Source organism: Capricornis sumatraensis, chromosome 1 (genome assembly GCF_032405125.1).
Source record: "Capricornis sumatraensis isolate serow.1 chromosome 1, serow.2, whole genome shotgun sequence".
In the NCBI taxonomy this organism is placed as follows: Eukaryota; Metazoa; Chordata; class Mammalia; order Artiodactyla; family Bovidae; genus Capricornis; species Capricornis sumatraensis.
Window position 1 is genome coordinate 108435460 of NC_091069.1, and position 17439 is coordinate 108452898.

Here is a 17439-nt window from a genome sequence, read left to right on the forward strand (position 1 = left end):
CAGCGTGTTGGTCAAATAGGTCAATCGGGGCAGAGGGAGCAAGAATATTTAGACCAATACACGAACTCCACTTTTCGCTTGCTAAATTTAGTAATTACTAGTAATTCAAAGTCTCCTTCCATCCTCGCCTCGAATATTCTGTCAAAATAGCTAACGTTAACTTTAACTGTTTTAATTTAAATTTCTAATCTACCACACTATTTAAAATGCTACCTGGTGGAAGCCACAGGACATTAGGACCCAAATAATCTTCTCAGAGGATCCCGACCCCCAAGTGGTCCGAAGCTTGCAATAATAAAGCGTATTTAAGATTACTCAAGAAACGGCCGTTAGACCCCTTTCCGGTCAAAGACACCGGCCGGCGAAATCCGCGGAGGCGGAGAGGGGGAGGGGAAGCGCGGCGGCAGAGCTGAGGAAGGAACTAGGCCCATCCCCGGTGGACAAGCAGGCCTACAGTAGCTAGACGGTAGGGGATACCCAAACAGGACAGAAGGCTGAGCATCTTAACTCCGTTCTAGAAGAGACAGCCTGGGATTATCTCGGAAAGGGTGAAGTTCCTCGCCGGGAAGGGAGGGAGCGGATGGGGGTGGGGGGGCCGGAAAATGGATCCCAGGCCCAGGCGGGGCTGTAGCCGGGCCTGAGACGAGCAACGACAGCGTCTCCGAAGAAAGATTCCATGGAAGGCCCCGTGGGGTCCCAGCGGTCCTTTGGGACCAGAAGAGTCTGAGGAGAGCTTACCTTGAAAGCTCCTGTTGAATTTCCCGGAATTTACTGACCACGAAAGACCTAAAAATCTGCTCGATGTTGGTCGCCATGGCGTCCGCTCCGTTCTCTCAACTCCTCCTCACCAGTCCTCCAGGCTCCCAGCATGCCTTGGGAGGAGGCGCAGCGGCCAATTCCGTCTCTCGCCGTCCTGATTGGCTCCTGTGGGAGAGCCAGACCGGTACGCTCCGCCTCCGAACCTATCAGCGAGCACGGCCCCGCTCTCCTCCGCTGTTTCTGAGCGTTTGGGGTAGAGCTGCTGACGTTTGCGCCGCGCACGACTGTGTCCGCCATGTTAGTGACTGACGCAGGCGCCATTACAGGAGAAGTCTCTCGAGGTGGCTGTGTCGGCTTCAGTTGTCAGTCTTCAATAGTGTTTGGGGGAGGGGGGGCCGTTTAAGAAGCTTATTTTAGCCACTAACTACCTGAGATTAAATTCCGTGAGGAAAGGGAGCGGGGAGGGCAACAGGGTGCTCCAACATGTCTCCGCGTTTCGGCAGGGGAGATCCATCCGGGAAAGCACATTATCAGCGCCTGCCCACCGTACGAAGAATAACGTTTTCATCCCCCCATCTCTCTCCCATGGCATCCTATAATCAGCTTTTTTTTTTTTTCCCCATTTTAGCATTGGGTCAGAGGTCACGAGCCAGCTGAGCTCAAACCCTGGTGCATTCTAATCTCGTCAGGAGCCAGGCGCATCACGAGACTTTTGCACAGTAGCCGGTCAGTTCTGATTCCTAAGCAACACACAAGTAGCTGAACATGGGTTTAGTATTTTGGCTCTCCCCACCCTCAGAGCTCAGGAGGTTCTGGGGGGGAGAGTAGATTTTACGTGGCACCTGGTATCACAGAATTAAACACTGTAAACGAGTAGGGCTTAAGAGATTAGCTCCGGAGGGGAGGTTCAGGCCGCGCCCGAGAGCGGGAGGGCATCGTTCTTGATTACCTCGGGGTGGGGACCATGGGCCCCGCCACCCAATAGGAAGGCGAACCCTCGAGGGCGGGGTGGGAGGGCCGAGCGCGCCGGATTCCGCGCGCCCAACTTCCGGCGCGCGTGGAGTACTTTCAGATCCAGAGCGCTAGGCGAAGGTCTACCTGCGGACCTCCAGGTCTACCTGCGGACCTCCAGGTCACCCAGTATCGCCGGGTGAGTTTCCTCCGCCTCTCAGTAAAGTTGCTTTACGGTTTGGCTTGGCGGATTTACTCTCAGGCGTGAGATGAAACTGTCTGAACCGGTTTGGCGACAGGAATTTTCATCTTATTTCCACGTGCCATGGGTGAAGGTTGGCCATAAGCTTTTTCAGTTTAAACTGAGGTTTACAATGGCTCTGTCATTTCTCTGCTTTAAGTGTAAGGGCCCTTTTTGTACCTTTATGCTTTTTTTTAATGCCATGCACCAGAATTGCATATTTTCTTGTTAATTCAGTCCTTTGTCTCTAGCAGGTTACTTAATCCCATTTTGTAGTTGGTTTCTATGTTGTGTTATTCACCAAGTCTTTTGAAATGGCTTTTCTTGGCTCTCTAATTCTCTGTTATGTTATCCATTTAGACGACTGAGGCCCAAGAAGGTTAAGTCCCTCCAGGTTTCCCAGCTAGTAAGTCTTAACCCTATCCCAGGTCCTCTGACTGAAGGGCTGCTAGCCACTCCTGGATGTACATTCCCTCAGTCTGAGTCCTAAAACTATTTCAGAGATCTTCGATAATCCCTTCACTGCTCCTGTAATTCACACTAATGTCTTCTCTAGATTTAAAGTATATTTATTTCAAATATTTCAATATACATGGCAAGTCTGTGTTTTCCATTGACCATTTTCCTTTCTGAGATAACTTAGTAAATTTTTTTCTTCTTCATATTTTCAATTGTATCTGAAGCAAAATTGCTTATGTTGGAATCTCACCCTCTGATCTATGTGACCTGCAGCAAGTTACTTAACCTAACTGAACCTCAGGTATGTTTATCAGCAAAGTGGGCATAGTAATCCTATCTACCTCATAGAATTTTAAAATTAAAAGCATTTAGAGTAGCATCTGGCAAGAAGTGCTCAAGAAGTGTTTTATATTATCAACTTAGATTTTTCTTTAAATATGTATTCCTAGTATTTCATAAGTAACTGATTTCAGTTTTTCCTGTTATCAATTTGCATTCTACGTAATTAGATGTCTTCTGAAAACTAGTAAATGAATATGACAAATATGACAGATTATTCACTCTTTTGGCTTTCTAGAATTTCTGTCCCGGAAGCATCAGTTTAGACAAAAGTAATCAAATGTAGCATGTTAGCATTCTTTTACTACTGAGTGTATGCAGTTGTACTAATTACTTATAAATAAATGCCATTTCAATTCTTACTATGCCTCATAAGGCACATTCTTAATTCCACCTTGTAAGATAGATGCATAGAAATCGAATTGCAGACAGTAAGAGCTTAACCAAGGTCACGTGCTCACTTGAGCGGAGGGAGAGTTACCCATCCTGCTCAGGATCAGATGCCAGAACTGAGTGAGATGTGTTTACATTTGATTTTTGCCTTCTCCACCAGTTTCCTCTGGGAGGAGGGGCTGCTGCATCCCATGGGCTTAGCTGCCCTTTGAACACGCATCCCCTGCATTGGAAGGCAGATTCTTAACCGCTGGACCACCAGGGAAGTCCCTTTGCCAGCATATTGCATTAAAAAAAAAAGATTTATTTACTTATTTGTATTTTTGGCTGCACTGGATATTTTTTGCTTTGCTTTTGCTTTCTCTAGTTGCAGAGAGCAGGGTCTACTCTTTGCTGTAGTGCATGGGCCTCTCATCGTGGTGGCTTCTCTTGTTTTGGAACAGGGGCTCTAGGGCGAGGGGGCCCAGCAGTGCTCCCAGGCTCCAGAAGGCTAGTTCAGTAGTTGTGACACACATGCAACCAATGCTTCAAGGCATGTGGGATCTTCCCATACCAGGCTCGAACCTGTGTCCCCTGCGTTGGCAGGTAGATTCTTCACCGCTACACCACCAGGGAAGCCGTGCACCAGCTTCTTAAATGGGGATCAGCAGACTAGCTCTTGGTGCCAATCCTTCCTACTACCTGTTTTTGTACAGCTCACTAAATAAGAATAATTTTTATGTTGTTAAATGGTTAGGGGGAAAAAAGGAAAAGTGATGTTTCTGTGACAGTTATGCAGAATTCAAATTGCTATGTCTATAAATAAAGTTTTATTGAAACATAGCCACGCTTAATTCTTTATAAACCTCTTACAGCTTCTTGTTGCTTAGAGCAAAAATAGGCAAACTATGACCTACAGCCCATGCCTGTTTTGTGTAAGTTTTTGCTGCGCATAGCCAGGCCACGTTTGTCTCTTGTCCAAGACTGCTCTTTGTGCTACAATGGCAGAGTTCAGTAATTGCAACAGAGACTATATGGCCATCAGAATTTATTTATTTATTTGGTTTCATCGGGTCTTCTTTGTGGCACACAGGCTTCTCTCTAGCTGTGGCGCTCAAGCTGCAGCATAGTACTATATTGTGCACGCTTAGGTCCCTGGCCAGGGATAAAACCCATGTCGCCTGCGTTGGAAGATGGATTCTTAACCACTGGGACAACATTAAGACTCATTTTTAATTGAGGTTTGATGATTATTAAATCTTCTAAAAGTGAAGCGCTAGAACGGGTGATCGGAGTTTTTGTTGTTTTTTTAAATCAAGCTCTCTAGGCCATTCATGGGGTCACAAAGAGTTGGACACGACTGAGCGACTGAACTGAACTGAACTGAGGCCAGTCTGCCTTATTTCTAAAGTACCACGCTAATCCTTAAGAGTACAGTCATATTTCTTAAATTATGAATCCCAGTTTAAAACAGTCAACTGTGGTTTTCTTTCTGCAGCTTTCATCTTCCTGCTGAATTCCTGCTTTGCAGATAGCGCAATGGCAGCCCGAGTACTTGTCATTGGCAGTGGAGGACGGGAACACATGCTGGCCTGGAAACTTGCACAGTCTACTCATGTCAAACAAGTGTTGGTTACCCCAGGAAATGCAGGCACTGCCTGCTCTGAGAAGATTTCAAATACTGGTAATCACGTTTTTAAGTAAAAGTGAACAGTTGTAAACGATAGACTGTCAACCGCATCTGTTCTATGTAATAGTCAACTGCTGTTCAGATTTGAATGCTTTGCTTAACCCAAAAATGTATGTAGTAATTTGAATAGTTGCCATATGTTATAAATTTAAGGTATCCTGTTGTTCAGAGTATAGCACTTCCTTACCTTTAATTAGTTTAAACCTTTAAAACATGTCTAATAAGAAAGTCACAGAGAAGTACCTAATACAGATTCAAGGTGTTTGAGTATATATTTGGGGGAATTAAAAATTGAGCAGGCTATTAAATGTAAGTTCTGCTAATTCTTATTCCATAATAGATCTCAGCCTTTATCTCTTCCACCGGTAAATATAAGAAGGTGATCAATTCTTAATTAAGTCGCTCAGTCTTGTCTGACTCTTTGCAACCTCGTGGACTGTAGCCCACCAGGCTCCTCTGTCCGTGGGATTCTCCCGGCAAGAATACTGGAGTGGGTTGCCATTTCCTTCTCCAGGGGATCTTCCCCACCCAGGGATCAAACTCAGGTCTCCCACATTGCAGGCAGATGCTTTAACCTCTAAGCCACCAGGGAAGCTTAATCAGTACTTTTGCTGCATTAAACTCTCCAATAACTTCTCATAGTAGTTAGCATAAAACTCAAACTCCTTACTGTTGCTTATAAAACCTGTTGTGATCTGGCCTCTCTGCCTTTCCAGCCTGATCTTTTGTATTCTTTTTCTTTTCATGGTGCTCTATCCATGTAGTCCTGGCAGTTTCCCAAACAGAGCTGCCTTGCACTTTGTTCTCACCCCCAGCATGACTGGCTCATATTCAGGTTTCAACTTACGTTACCTCCTCAAAGAGGACTTTCCTAAAGTGAACTGTTACCTGTGTCTTCTTTTACTTTTCTCTTGTCTGCCTCTTATCTTCACTTCCCTCCTAAAACAGAAGCTCTAAAATGTAAACTGCATGAGGGCAAGGAACTCGCCTGTCTGATTCTGCACTGTGTGTACTGTGCCTAGCACTCTGCATGGCGTATAGTATTTACAGGGAGAACATAGATCCAGTGAGCCACAAACTGGGAGAAGATGATTGTGTACATGGGACCACAGATAAGAGATAAATAAGAAAATATCTGCTTCCCTGGGATCTTAGCTCTGGGAGTGAGGGTTTTTGTTTTTGTTTTTGTTTTTTTTTTAAGTATTGGCACATTTTATCCAGCTGTAATTGCTGTTACACGGACCAGCCCATGAAAATCTCCCAAGATTGTTATGAGACTTCCATCACTTGTATCGACAGGTTAGGTGTGTCATCTTCCTTTGCTGTGCTGAGGTAGTTGGCTCTGCTCAGCCCAGTTGTGTTTGCACCTACTAACCCAGAGTTCATGGTACTCCATCCTTACCCATTCAGGCAGTTTCCGTACACTGAGAACTCTACCTTTTCTGCACTTACTCCCTATACATCACAAACACCACATATATGCAGAGTAATTCCAAACTTCAGCCAGATTAGGAATGGTGGCCCAGATACAGTGAAGTGGAAGAGTGCCTATAAAACAGACTCATGCTCAGTATATGGTTGATCCCACTACTACTTAGAACTTTGTTGAGAAAGAAGATTTACCTTGTTGGTAGGTTGAGAAAGTGAGAAAGGTCATAAAATCACCATTCTATTCTTAGCTTAAACATCTTTGCACAAAGAGCCCCTGCCTGGCTTAGTCAGAAATAGCCTCCCAATTTACTTCACATCAGATTTGCCTAACTTTATTAGTTTGCTTGGATAGTCATAACCCAGTATTCCCATAGTGAAATATAAGCATCCTAAGTGTAGGGACCTTGTTTGTGTATATGTCTTAACTCAGTGACTAGGACAATTACCTAGCATATAGTAATTTTTAGTAAATCTTGAATGAAAGACATTTAAAAGGCCAGTTTCTAAGTATATTCTCTGATACACTGTTTTGTTTATAATCAACACTAGTGACATGAACGCTACAGTCAGGAGAGTACAGCTCTTGGGAAACTTATTCAGTTCTCTGTCACTGTAGTAATAACAGAGAACTCAGCTTTCTTGGTTAGCCTAATGTACTCTGCTCTGAATTTCTCACGGTGAAACTCTCCTGCAACACCAAAAGAAAATCAATTGATAGGCATACCAGAGTATAGTACTTAGACTTCAGGAAGACACTTACTTATTATACCTTAAACAAAGTACGTTTAAACAAGATAGGTTTGTTTCTTTTCTCTTTTCACAGACATCTCAATCAGTGATCATACTGCCCTTGCGCAGTTCTGCAAAGATGAGAAAATTGAATTTGTAGTTGTTGGACCAGAGGCACCTCTAGCTGCTGGTAAAGTTCATTTCTGTTTATTACGATTTCTGCTGTGCCAATAGGAGCTTGGAGATCATCTAATCTCATACATTTTATAGATGAGGTTTCCTAATGACAACATTACCTTGGAAAAAGTTTTCACTCTCTAGAAATTTATAAATTCTAGGATTCTTTTTCTCCCAAGCATTACTTTTGTGGATAATACAAATAATAATATGAGTAAATTTGAATGAGAGATCAAATTTGTAGCCGTGAGAAATATTTTTTTATTCTGCTCTATCCATATATTTGAATATCACATAAATTTTTGTTGTACTTGAATCATGGGCAAGTAGCATTTTGTTGTATCCTGTAGAAAATGTGAAAACGGTTCATGTTTCCTACTCTCTTCCATCTGCCTTATCTCAGTGTAGATTTAGTCTACTCTGAATTCTTTAGGATGAAAAGGCCCTGCACAGACCTGACTAAGGCTCCTTATTTCCATCACTAGGAATTGTTGGGAACCTGAACTCTGTGGGAGTTCGGTGCTTTGGCCCTACAGCAGAAGCAGCTCAGTTAGAATCCAGCAAGAGATTTGCCAAAGAGTTTATGGACCGACATGGAATCTCAACAGCAAGATGGAGAGCTTTCACTAAACCTGAAAAAGCCTGTGACTTCATTATGAGGTAGATAGAAGACAGCCTGTGAAGGGCAGTTGTCTTGTTATCTTGTTATGATATAGGAATGTAAGAGTCACTGTTATGAGTTTATAGTAAGGTAATTCTAGGAAAAACTCATAGAATATAGATTGCCTTTTTCCAACATCAAAATAAAATGAGATTCACTCTTGTGGCCTTGCAGAAGGATAAGCTTTTTAACAATTCTGCTGAATAGTTTATACGGGGAAAGGATACATTTAGTTCTGTAGTCATGCACTGTTAGCCAAATTGACATAGTGGCATCTTACAACATTGGAGAAGGCAGTGGCAACCCACTCCAGTACTCTTGCCTGGAAAATTCCATGGACGGAGGAGCCTAGTAGGCTCCAGTCCATGGGGTTGCTGGGAGTTGGACATGACTGAGTGACTTCCCTTTCACTTTTCACTTTCATGCATTGGAGAAGGAAATGGCAACCCACTCCAGTGCTCTTGCCTGGAGAATCCCAGGGATGGGGGAGACTGGTGGGCTGCCATCTGTGGGATCGCACAGAGTCGGACACAACTGAAGCGACTTAGCACCAGCGGCATCTTACAACACAAAGGGTATGGATTTTTTTTTCATAAATAATTAACTAGAGAGAAGAATCATCACTTGGCCTTCTGCAATACTGTTCAATCCTAAATCTTGAAATTCAACATCCTGTTCTTTATTCTATGGAAAACATGGATCAATGAATGAATGTTAGAAAATACATGCCTTTGCCTTTTTTGTTGTTGACATATCTAAGCTACTTGGTATGTTTTCGTGTTCAGTTGCTCAGTCATGTCCAATTCTTTGTGACCCCGTGAACTGCAACACGCCAGGCCTCCCTGTCCATCATCAACTCCCAGAGTTTACTCAAACTCATGTTCGTTGAGTTGGTGATGCCATCCAACCATCTCATCTTCATGTTGACCCCTTCTTCTCCCGCCTTCATTTTCCCAGCATCAGGATCTTTTCAAATGAGTCAGTTCTTTGCATCAGGTGGCCAAAGTATTGGAGTTTCAGCTTCAACATCATTTCTTCCAGTGAATATTCAGGACTCATTTCCCTTAGGATGGACTGGTTGGATTTCCTTGCAGTCCAAGGGACTCTCAAAAGTCTTCTCCAGCACCACAGTTCAAAAGCATCAATTCTTCAGCGCTCAGCTTTCTTTGCAGTCCAACTCTCAACATCCATGACCACTGGAAAAACCATAGCTTTGACTAGATGGACCTTTGTTGGCAAAGTAATGTCTCTGCTTTTTAATATGCTGTCTAGGTTGATCATAACTTTTCTTCCAAGGAGCGAGTGTCTTTTAATTTCATGGCTGCAGTCACCATCTGCAGTGATTTTGGAGCCCAAGAAAATAAAGTCTGTCCCTGTTTCCAATGTTTACCATCTATTTGCCATGAAGTGATGGGACCAAATGCCATGATCTTAGTTTTCTGAATGCTGAGTTTTAAGCCAACTTTTTCACTCTCCTCTTTCATCAAGAGGCTCTTTAGTTCTTCTTTGCTTTCTGCCATAAGGGTGGTATCATCTCCTTGTCTGAGGTTATTGATATTTCTTCCAGCAATCTTGATTCCACCTTGTGCTTCATCCAGACCAGTGTTTCTCATGAGGTACTCTGCATATAAGTTAAATAAGCAGGGTGACAATATACAGCCTTGACGTACTCTTTTCCCGATTTGTTGTTCCATATCCACTTCTAATTGTTGCTTCCTGATCTGCACAGAAGTTTCTTAAGGGGCGAGTCAGGTGGTCTGGTATTCCCATCTCTTTCAGAGTTTTCCACAATTTGTTGTAATCTACACAGTCAAAGGCTTTGGCATAATGAATAAAGCAGATGTTTTTCTGGAACTCTCTTTTTCAATGATCCAGCAAATGTTGGCAATTTGATCTCTAGTTCCTCTGCCTTTTCTAAATCCAGCTTGAACGTCTAGAAGTTCGCAGTTCACCTACTGTTGAAGCCTGGCTTGGAGAATTTGGAGCATTACTTCGCTAGCATGTGAGATGAGTGCAATTGTGTGGTAGTTTGAGCATTCTTTGGCATTGCCTTTCTTTGGGATTTGGATGGAAACTGACCTTTTCCAGTTCTGTGGCCACTGCGGAATTTTCCAAATTTGCTGGCATATTGAGTGTAGCACTTTCATAGCATCATCTTTCAAGATTTGGAATAGCTCAACTGGAATTTCATCACCTCTACTAGTTTTGTTCATAATGATGCTTCCTAAGACCGACATGACTTTGCATTCCAGGATGTCTGGCTCTAGGTGAGTGATCACACCATCATGATTATCTGGGTCGTGAAGATCTTTTTTGTATAGTTCTTTTGTGTATTCTTGCCGCCTCTTCTTACTATCTTCTACTTCTGTTAGGTCCATACCATTTCTGTCCTTTATTGTACCCATCTTTACATGAAATGTTCCCTTGGTATCTCTTAATTTTCTTGAAGAGATCTCTAGTCTTTCTCATTCTATTGTTTTCCTCTATTTCTTTGCATTGATCAGTTCCTTTTCTGCTTTGCCTTTAGCTTCTCTTTTCAGGCCTCCTCAGACAACCATTTTGCCTTTTTGCATTTCTTTTTCTTGGGGATGGTCTTGATCCTTGCCTCCTGTACAATGTCACAAACCTCTGATCCATAGTTTTCATTTTGCTGCTGCTGCTGCTCCTAAGTCGCTTCAGTCGTGTCTGACTCTGTGCGACCCCATAGACGGAAGCCCAGCAGGCTCCCCCGTCCCTGGGATTCTCCAGGCAAGAACACTGGAGTGGGTTGCCATTTCCTTCCCCAATGCATGAAAGTGAAAAGTGAAAGGGAAGTCGCTCAGTCGTGTCCAACTCTTAGCGACCCCATGGACTGCAGCCTACCAGGCTCCTCCATCAGTGGAATTTTCCAGGCAAGAGTACTGGAATGGGGTGCCATTGCCTTCTCTGAGTTTTCATTTTAGTTATTCTTATTTATTCTTTATTCTACATTGAAGTTTATTGTTTTCTATTAACCAGATTCCTTGGACGTAACAATTTAGTTACTTTGGGTAAGTCTCCTGGATCTCCAGGTCTACTCAACAGAAGAAACTACCAGCAACAGATTTTTATGTGTACTTGGAGAAATTATGTGTCTTTGCTTATATTGGTCCATGATTCACTATTGTATCTTAAAGATCATTCCTTATCCATCCTATATTGCTGCTATTTCTTCTCCCAAAGATTTGTTGATATGCTGTCAGGGTAGGTGAGAAAAGCAAAATCGTATGTACCATATGATCACAGGCAACTACAGAGGAATACAGAAGAAAAGAATCCTGGCAGGCAGTACATCAAAATGGTGTTAGCTGGTTTTTTTTTGCTTTCTGCTTTTTAGTTGTTGCTATAGCATATCATCACAAAATCTGCAAGTGTTTTAAACTTTTGAATTATTAGGATTTACTGAATACTGAAACTTCCTCTGTCTTCACAGTGCAGACTTCCCCGCTTTGGTTGTGAAAGCCAGTGGTCTTGCAGCTGGGAAAGGGGTAATTATTGCCAAGAGCAAAGAGGAGGCCTGTGACGCTGTCAGAGAGATTATGCAGGTAAGTTGATCCTTCTGAAAAACGTTCATAATTTCCTAGTCACACTGGATAACTACTCCCAATTTTGCAAATACTTAAAAATTCTTATCCTCAAGATGAGGAAAATGCATAGTAGTTACTGTTTATAATACTATGTATTATAACCCATCTCTGTAAAAACAAGTATTTGTTTTTGGTGTCTCAAGTCTAAGAAAAGTGAAACAATATATATTGCTTTTTATTTTAATATATTTTGGGTTTTTTTTTTAAGAAAAAAAATATTATTTTTGTCTGCACTGGTTATCACTGCCACACACAGGCTTTGACGGCAGGCAGGCTGACGGGTGGCCGCTCCTCAGTGTGGGGCCCTGGCCTCTCGCTGCGGTGGCCTCTCCTGCTGCGGAGCGCAGACTGCAGGCGCATGGGCTTGAGCAGTTGCAGCACACAGGCTCAGTAGTTATGCACATGGGGCTTAGCTACTCTGCATCATGCAGAACTCTCTCAGACTAGGTACTGAACCCTGGACCCCCACACTGGCAAGCGGATTCCCAATCACTGGACCACCAGGGAAGCCCCTAATGCTAGGATCCATCTTGGTTGTTTTGGGTTTCTCCATCTTTTGGAAATCTGCTTTCACAGACACTACGGTATAATCACTATAACCAAACGTAAGTGTAATCAGCAGTAAGAGTGAAGTAGTGATGATGACAATGTCTGTTTCCTGTCGCCTTATTGAACCTGGAAAGGAGGCTACCCAGGAGGGTTCCAATGATGTAGTCATTTCTTCTGTGCCAGTGCTAACTCTACATCGTTGCCACTTTTAAAAATAGGAGACATTCATGTGTTCCTATGCGGCTTTCAGAAAGGGAAAGAGACATTATAAACTAGTGCATTGGTCCATTATACGAATGGTGCAAAATGACAGCAGCCGATTAAATAAGTAACGAAAGCTTATAATTTATCTTTGTTTTTTTTTCCCCCAACAGGTTTAATGGGTTTAATAAGTTTACCCCTTCAGTTCCTATATCTTTGTTTTTTATCTCCAATAAGGGTAAAGCATTCGGAGAAGCAGGAGAAACAGTTGTCATTGAAGAACTTCTTGAAGGAGAAGAGGTGTCTGTACGTATATCCATCTTTTGAACTTGTATAGGGTATACACTGTGTTATCTGATCTGTGATCCCCAAAAAAGGCTTGATTTGTTCTGGTTGCTTCAACCAAGAGCATAAACTGAGCAATACAAAGGAATTTGTATGTGTTTACTATTATGGATACAAATGAAAAAGTAATTTATCTTCTTTTAATCACTCCTAGTGTATCAGTAGGGGAACTGGACTTATATCACACATTATTTAAAGAGGGGGAAGGTTGAACTATTTTACTTTAGGGAGTAGCTTGACCTGCCCCTTGACCAACCTAGCTCAAAAATTACAGATCCTTCAGAATTGAATATACATAATCTTTTGATACTTGATCTAGGAAAGTTATTTATGTTTTAAATCATTTAAAAAAAAAACTCTCTAATGGAGTTAAGGTATGTATAGTTCTGCTTATGAAATTTGTTTTTTTACCTTTTTGGCATTGAAGTTTAAGTGGACTGTTTGTTTTTTCTGTAGTGTCTGTGCTTCACTGATGGACGGACTGTGGCGCCCATGCCCCCAGCACAGGACCATAAGCGATTGCTGGAGGGCGATCAGGGCCCCAACACGGGGGGAATGGGAGCCTACTGTCCAGCCCCTCAGGTAGTCATCATTTGGTCTTTGCAAAGAACTCTTAGACACTTTTCCTTTTTCCGGTTTGTTTTTGTTTTTTTTTCCTGTAAATGACATTACTAATCAGCAAATTGGTTTTCCTGATAACTGAAAAATATCTTTTATGGCCTCACTCTGAAACTAACCTTTTCTAAAAGCTTTTCTGAAACTAACTTTGTGGATTAAACAGATCCTTCCAGCCCCTCCTTTCTGTACCCTGTTTTTACCCCTTGAGCCAATTATAATCTAGAATTAATTATGCATCTTTGGATATGCAGGGGCCAACAATCAGTGCTCAGTAAGAGTGGGTGTGGTGCATCAGAAAGCAAATCAGACTATCATTTGTTCTGTTTCTGCTGTAATGGATAAAGTATGTTTCCACACAATTCCTGGACAGTTTTAGGAAAAATCTGCATTGAGTATATTATAAATAACACTTAGAAACTCACATTTCCTTTCACTGATGATAGTTAAAATTATTGGTGCTATTAACCGGAGAAGGCAGTGGCACCCCACTCCAGTACTCTTGCCTAGAAAATCCCATGGGTGGAGGAGCCTGATAGGCTGCAGCCCATGGGGTCGCTAAGAGTCGGACACGACTGAGTGACTTCACTTTGACTTTTCACTTTCATGGATTGGGGAAGGAAATGGCAACCCACTCCAGTGTTCTTGCCTGGAGAATCCCGGGGACGGTGGAGCCTGGTGGGCTGCCGTCTGTGGGGTCGCACAGAGTCGGACACGACTGAAGTGACTTAGCAGTAGTGCTAATAACAACATGGTGCCTTTTTGATATTTTTCTTAGCTAAAAGATTAAAAAACAAACATGGTTTAGTTTAGACTTTATGTATTAAAACTACCATTTGGTGAAAACGATTTTAATATAAGAACTAACTCTAAATCTGATTTCTGTAATTAATTTTATAACCCCTTAGATTTTCAACTTACAGGCTTGCAAGGTATGCACACTATACTGGAAGTATACAAAGGAGCCTCAATGTGGGAGAGGACTTTTTTAGTTTAATACCAATTACATTTAAATATTCCTCTGTATTCCCCAGGTTTCTAAGGATTTGTTGCTAAAAATTAAAAATACCATTTTTCAGAGGACAGTGGATGGCATGCAGGAGGAGGGTATGCCATACACAGGTAAGCACATGGATGTCATTGTGGACATAATTCATGGAGGAAGTTTACAGCATTTTCTCTTTTTTTAAAACCATCTTTTTATTGACCATTGTTGTAACATTGGTTATGGTCATTCCAAAACCTTGAGTCTGTATTCTAAATTTCATAGAATACAGTGTCTGCATTAAAGTTTCTTTTTCTTTTTTAATGAAGGTGTTCTCTATGCTGGTATAATGCTGACCAAGAACGGCCCCAAAGTTCTGGAATTTAATTGCCGTTTCGGTGATCCAGAGTGCCAAGTGAGTAAAAAAGATGTGTGCTATTTTAATCTTAGGATTTTTCAGCTTTGAAATAATTAACCTTTGAGAAATATAATGCAAATTCTGGTATTTCAGTGAATAAAATGTCCCAGGAGAATTGAAATTTCTCTCAGTTGTCATATTGATTGTGTTTTTTCCAGGTGATCCTCCCACTTCTTAAAAGTGATCTTTATGAAGTGATTCAGTCTATCTTAGATGGCTTGCTCTGCACATCTCTGCCTGTTTGGCTGGACAACTGTGCTGCTGTAACTGTGGTCATGGCAAGTAAAGGTTACCCAGGAGACTACACCAAGGGTGTAGAGATAACAGGTGAACATCAGAGAATGCAAGGTTGGGAGACAATGTGAACAGTACCACAGTAGGCCTTTCTCCCATGGAAAGCTCCCTGTAAGGGTGGGAGGCCATCAGTAACTTTTCAGGGGTTCTTAACATAACTCTGTTGCTTGTTGCTTGGATATGGGTGTCCAGATAGCCAAAACTGCTGTATTTAGGAACTGCTATCCATTTCCCGTTCTGCACAATGAAGATTTAAGTAGGCCTAGCCAAGTTTACAGAGAATCACCCAGGCCCGCCTTTCTCGTCCATCCTGAGAGCCAGTAAGATAATAGAAATATATGAGTCAGAGGAACATAAGTATAAACTACATAGGTTCAGTTCAGTTCAGTCACTCAGTGTTGTCCAACTCTTTTCGACCCCTTGAACCGCAGCACGCCAGACCTCCCTGTCCATCAACAACTCCCAGAGTTTACCCAAACTCATGTCCATTGAGTCAGTGTTGCCATCCAACCATCTCATCCTCTGTCATCCCCTTCTCCTCCTGCCTTCAATCTTTCCCAGCATCAGGGTCTTTTCACATGAGTCAGCTTTTCGCATGAGGTGGCCAAAGTACTGGAGTTTCAGCTTCAACATCAGTCTTTCCAATGAATATTCAGGACTGATTTCCATTAGGATGGACTGGTTGGATTTCCTTGCAGTCCAAAGAACTCTCAGTAGTCTTCTCCAATACCACAGTTCAAAAACATTAATTGTTCAGTGCTCAGCTTTCCTTATAGTTCAACTCTCACATCCATACGTGACTACTAGAAAAACCATAGCTTTGACTAGACGGACCTTTGTTGACAAATTAATGTCTCTGCTTTTTAATATGCTGTATCAAGGATGTTGTAAATTTGAAATGTAGATTTCATGGTGTGATCTCTGATCACATTAACCCCTCCTCCAGTTTGCAGTATACCCCATAGTCACTTTGATGGCAGAATTAAAGCAGTTTCAGAACTATAGCCTTCTCTTCTGTTTCTCTTTATAGGAGGTGAGGCATCTATCAATAGTTAAATGATTGTAACCAATTTATATATAACTCAGTGTTTTACAATGGTAAATAAGTTCCAGACACCCTATTTACTGTCTTACCCAGACAGAAAGTCCATTGCTCTGTAAATACCAGACATGGTAACTGGGCAGTTAAGAATTGATTGCCTTTTAAAACAAAGAAAGGGCAGGGTTAGAATCAAGATCTTTGTATCAGTGAAATTTCCCTAAAGTTATAGTGACAAGTGTAATAGTTTCTGATGTCCCAATATTGGATGTTACTGATACCACCAGGTCAGGAAGCAATAGTTAGAACTGGACATGGAATAACAGACTGGTTCCAAGTAGGAAAAGGAGTATGTCAAGGCTGTATATTGTCCCCCTGCTTATTTAAATTCTGTGCAGAGTACATCATGAGAAACGGTGGGCTGGAAGAAGCACAAGCTGGAATCCAGATTGCCGGGAGAAATATCAATAACCTCAGATATGCAGATGACACCACCCTTATGGCAGAAAGTGAAGAGGAACTAAAGAGCCTCTTGATGAAAGTGAAAGAGGAGAGTGAAAAAGTTGGCTTAAAACTCAGCATTCAGAAAACTAAGATCATGGCATCTGGTCCCATCACTTCATGGAAAATAGATGGAGAAACAGTGGAAACAGTGTCAGACTTTATTTTTTTGGGCTCCAAAATCACTGTAGATGGTGATTGTAGCCATGAAATTAAAAGACGAGTACTCTTTGGAAGGGAAAGTTAGGACCAACCTAGATAGCACATTCAAAAGCAGAAACGTTACTTTGCCAACCAAGATCCGTCTAGTCAAGGCTTACAGATGTGACAGTTGGACGGTGAAGAAAGCTGAACGCTGAAGAATTGATGCTTTTGAACTGTGGTGTTGGAGAAGACTCTTGAGAGTCCCTTGGACTGCAAGGAGATCCAACCAGTCCATCCTAAAGGAGATCAATCCTGGGTGTTCATTGGAAGGACTGATGCTAAAGCTGAAACTCCAGTTCTTTGGAGTTGTGCAAAGAGTTGACTCATTGCTGGGAAGGATTAGGGGCAGGAGGAGAAGGGGACAACAGAGGATGAGATGGCTGGATGGCATCACCAACTCGATGGACATGGGTTTGGGTAAACTCTGGGAGTTGGTGATAGACAGGGAGGCCTGGCATGCTGTGGTTCATGGGGTCACAGAGTGGGACACGACTGAGCGACTGAACTGAACTGATACCACCAGATATTTGGCTGTCTATGACTAAATGCCCCTATCTTACAGAAACACCAAGAGAAGACACAATATTATAAACCACTGTGCTTCAATTTAAAAGAAACCTTTTTTTTAAATTGATACAGAAAAAATTTAACATTACCAAATACAGTGCTAAAAGAGAAAAGAAAAAGGACAAACTAAGGATATAAAAAATTTTTTTAATTAAGAGGTTGTCTTTGTATGAATTGTCCACTGCATAATTTAGAAAGTATAGTTTAATAATATTTTAAAAGGAAAAGCAGCCTTATCTAGTTGGCTGTGGTAAAGCAAAAAAATTCTTTTCAGTAAAAAGTGATCAGGATTTATTCACTGATGTTT

General features: G+C 42.0%; 2 protein-coding genes across 7 annotated transcripts in view; one reads left to right on the plus strand and one right to left on the minus strand.

Annotated features, from left to right (window-relative positions):
* The window catches only part of SON (SON DNA and RNA binding protein), a 30462-nt gene extending 29617 nt beyond the window's left edge, over positions 1 to 845 (minus strand). For all 6 annotated transcript variants that reach the window (XM_068976520.1, XM_068976565.1, XM_068976530.1 and 3 more), the window contains exon 1: positions 739 to 845. In XM_068976520.1, coding sequence (XP_068832621.1) covers positions 739 to 815 — 77 coding nt within the window. In that variant the 5' untranslated portion in view covers positions 816 to 845. The remainder of the gene's footprint in view (positions 1 to 738) is intronic.
* A 1039-nt stretch (positions 846 to 1884) lies between these two features.
* Positions 1885 to 17439, plus strand: part of GART (phosphoribosylglycinamide formyltransferase, phosphoribosylglycinamide synthetase, phosphoribosylaminoimidazole synthetase) — a 28113-nt gene continuing 12558 nt past the window's right edge. Inside the window, exons 1-10 of the mRNA XM_068971435.1 lie at positions 1885 to 1909; positions 4620 to 4805; positions 7066 to 7161; positions 7634 to 7808; positions 11261 to 11372; positions 12402 to 12470; positions 12966 to 13091; positions 14159 to 14246; positions 14439 to 14524; positions 14686 to 14854. Of these exons, the coding sequence (XP_068827536.1) occupies positions 4661 to 4805; positions 7066 to 7161; positions 7634 to 7808; positions 11261 to 11372; positions 12402 to 12470; positions 12966 to 13091; positions 14159 to 14246; positions 14439 to 14524; positions 14686 to 14854 (1066 nt within the window). The 5' untranslated portion in view covers positions 1885 to 1909; positions 4620 to 4660. The remainder of the gene's footprint in view (positions 1910 to 4619; positions 4806 to 7065; positions 7162 to 7633; positions 7809 to 11260; positions 11373 to 12401; positions 12471 to 12965; positions 13092 to 14158; positions 14247 to 14438; positions 14525 to 14685; positions 14855 to 17439) is intronic.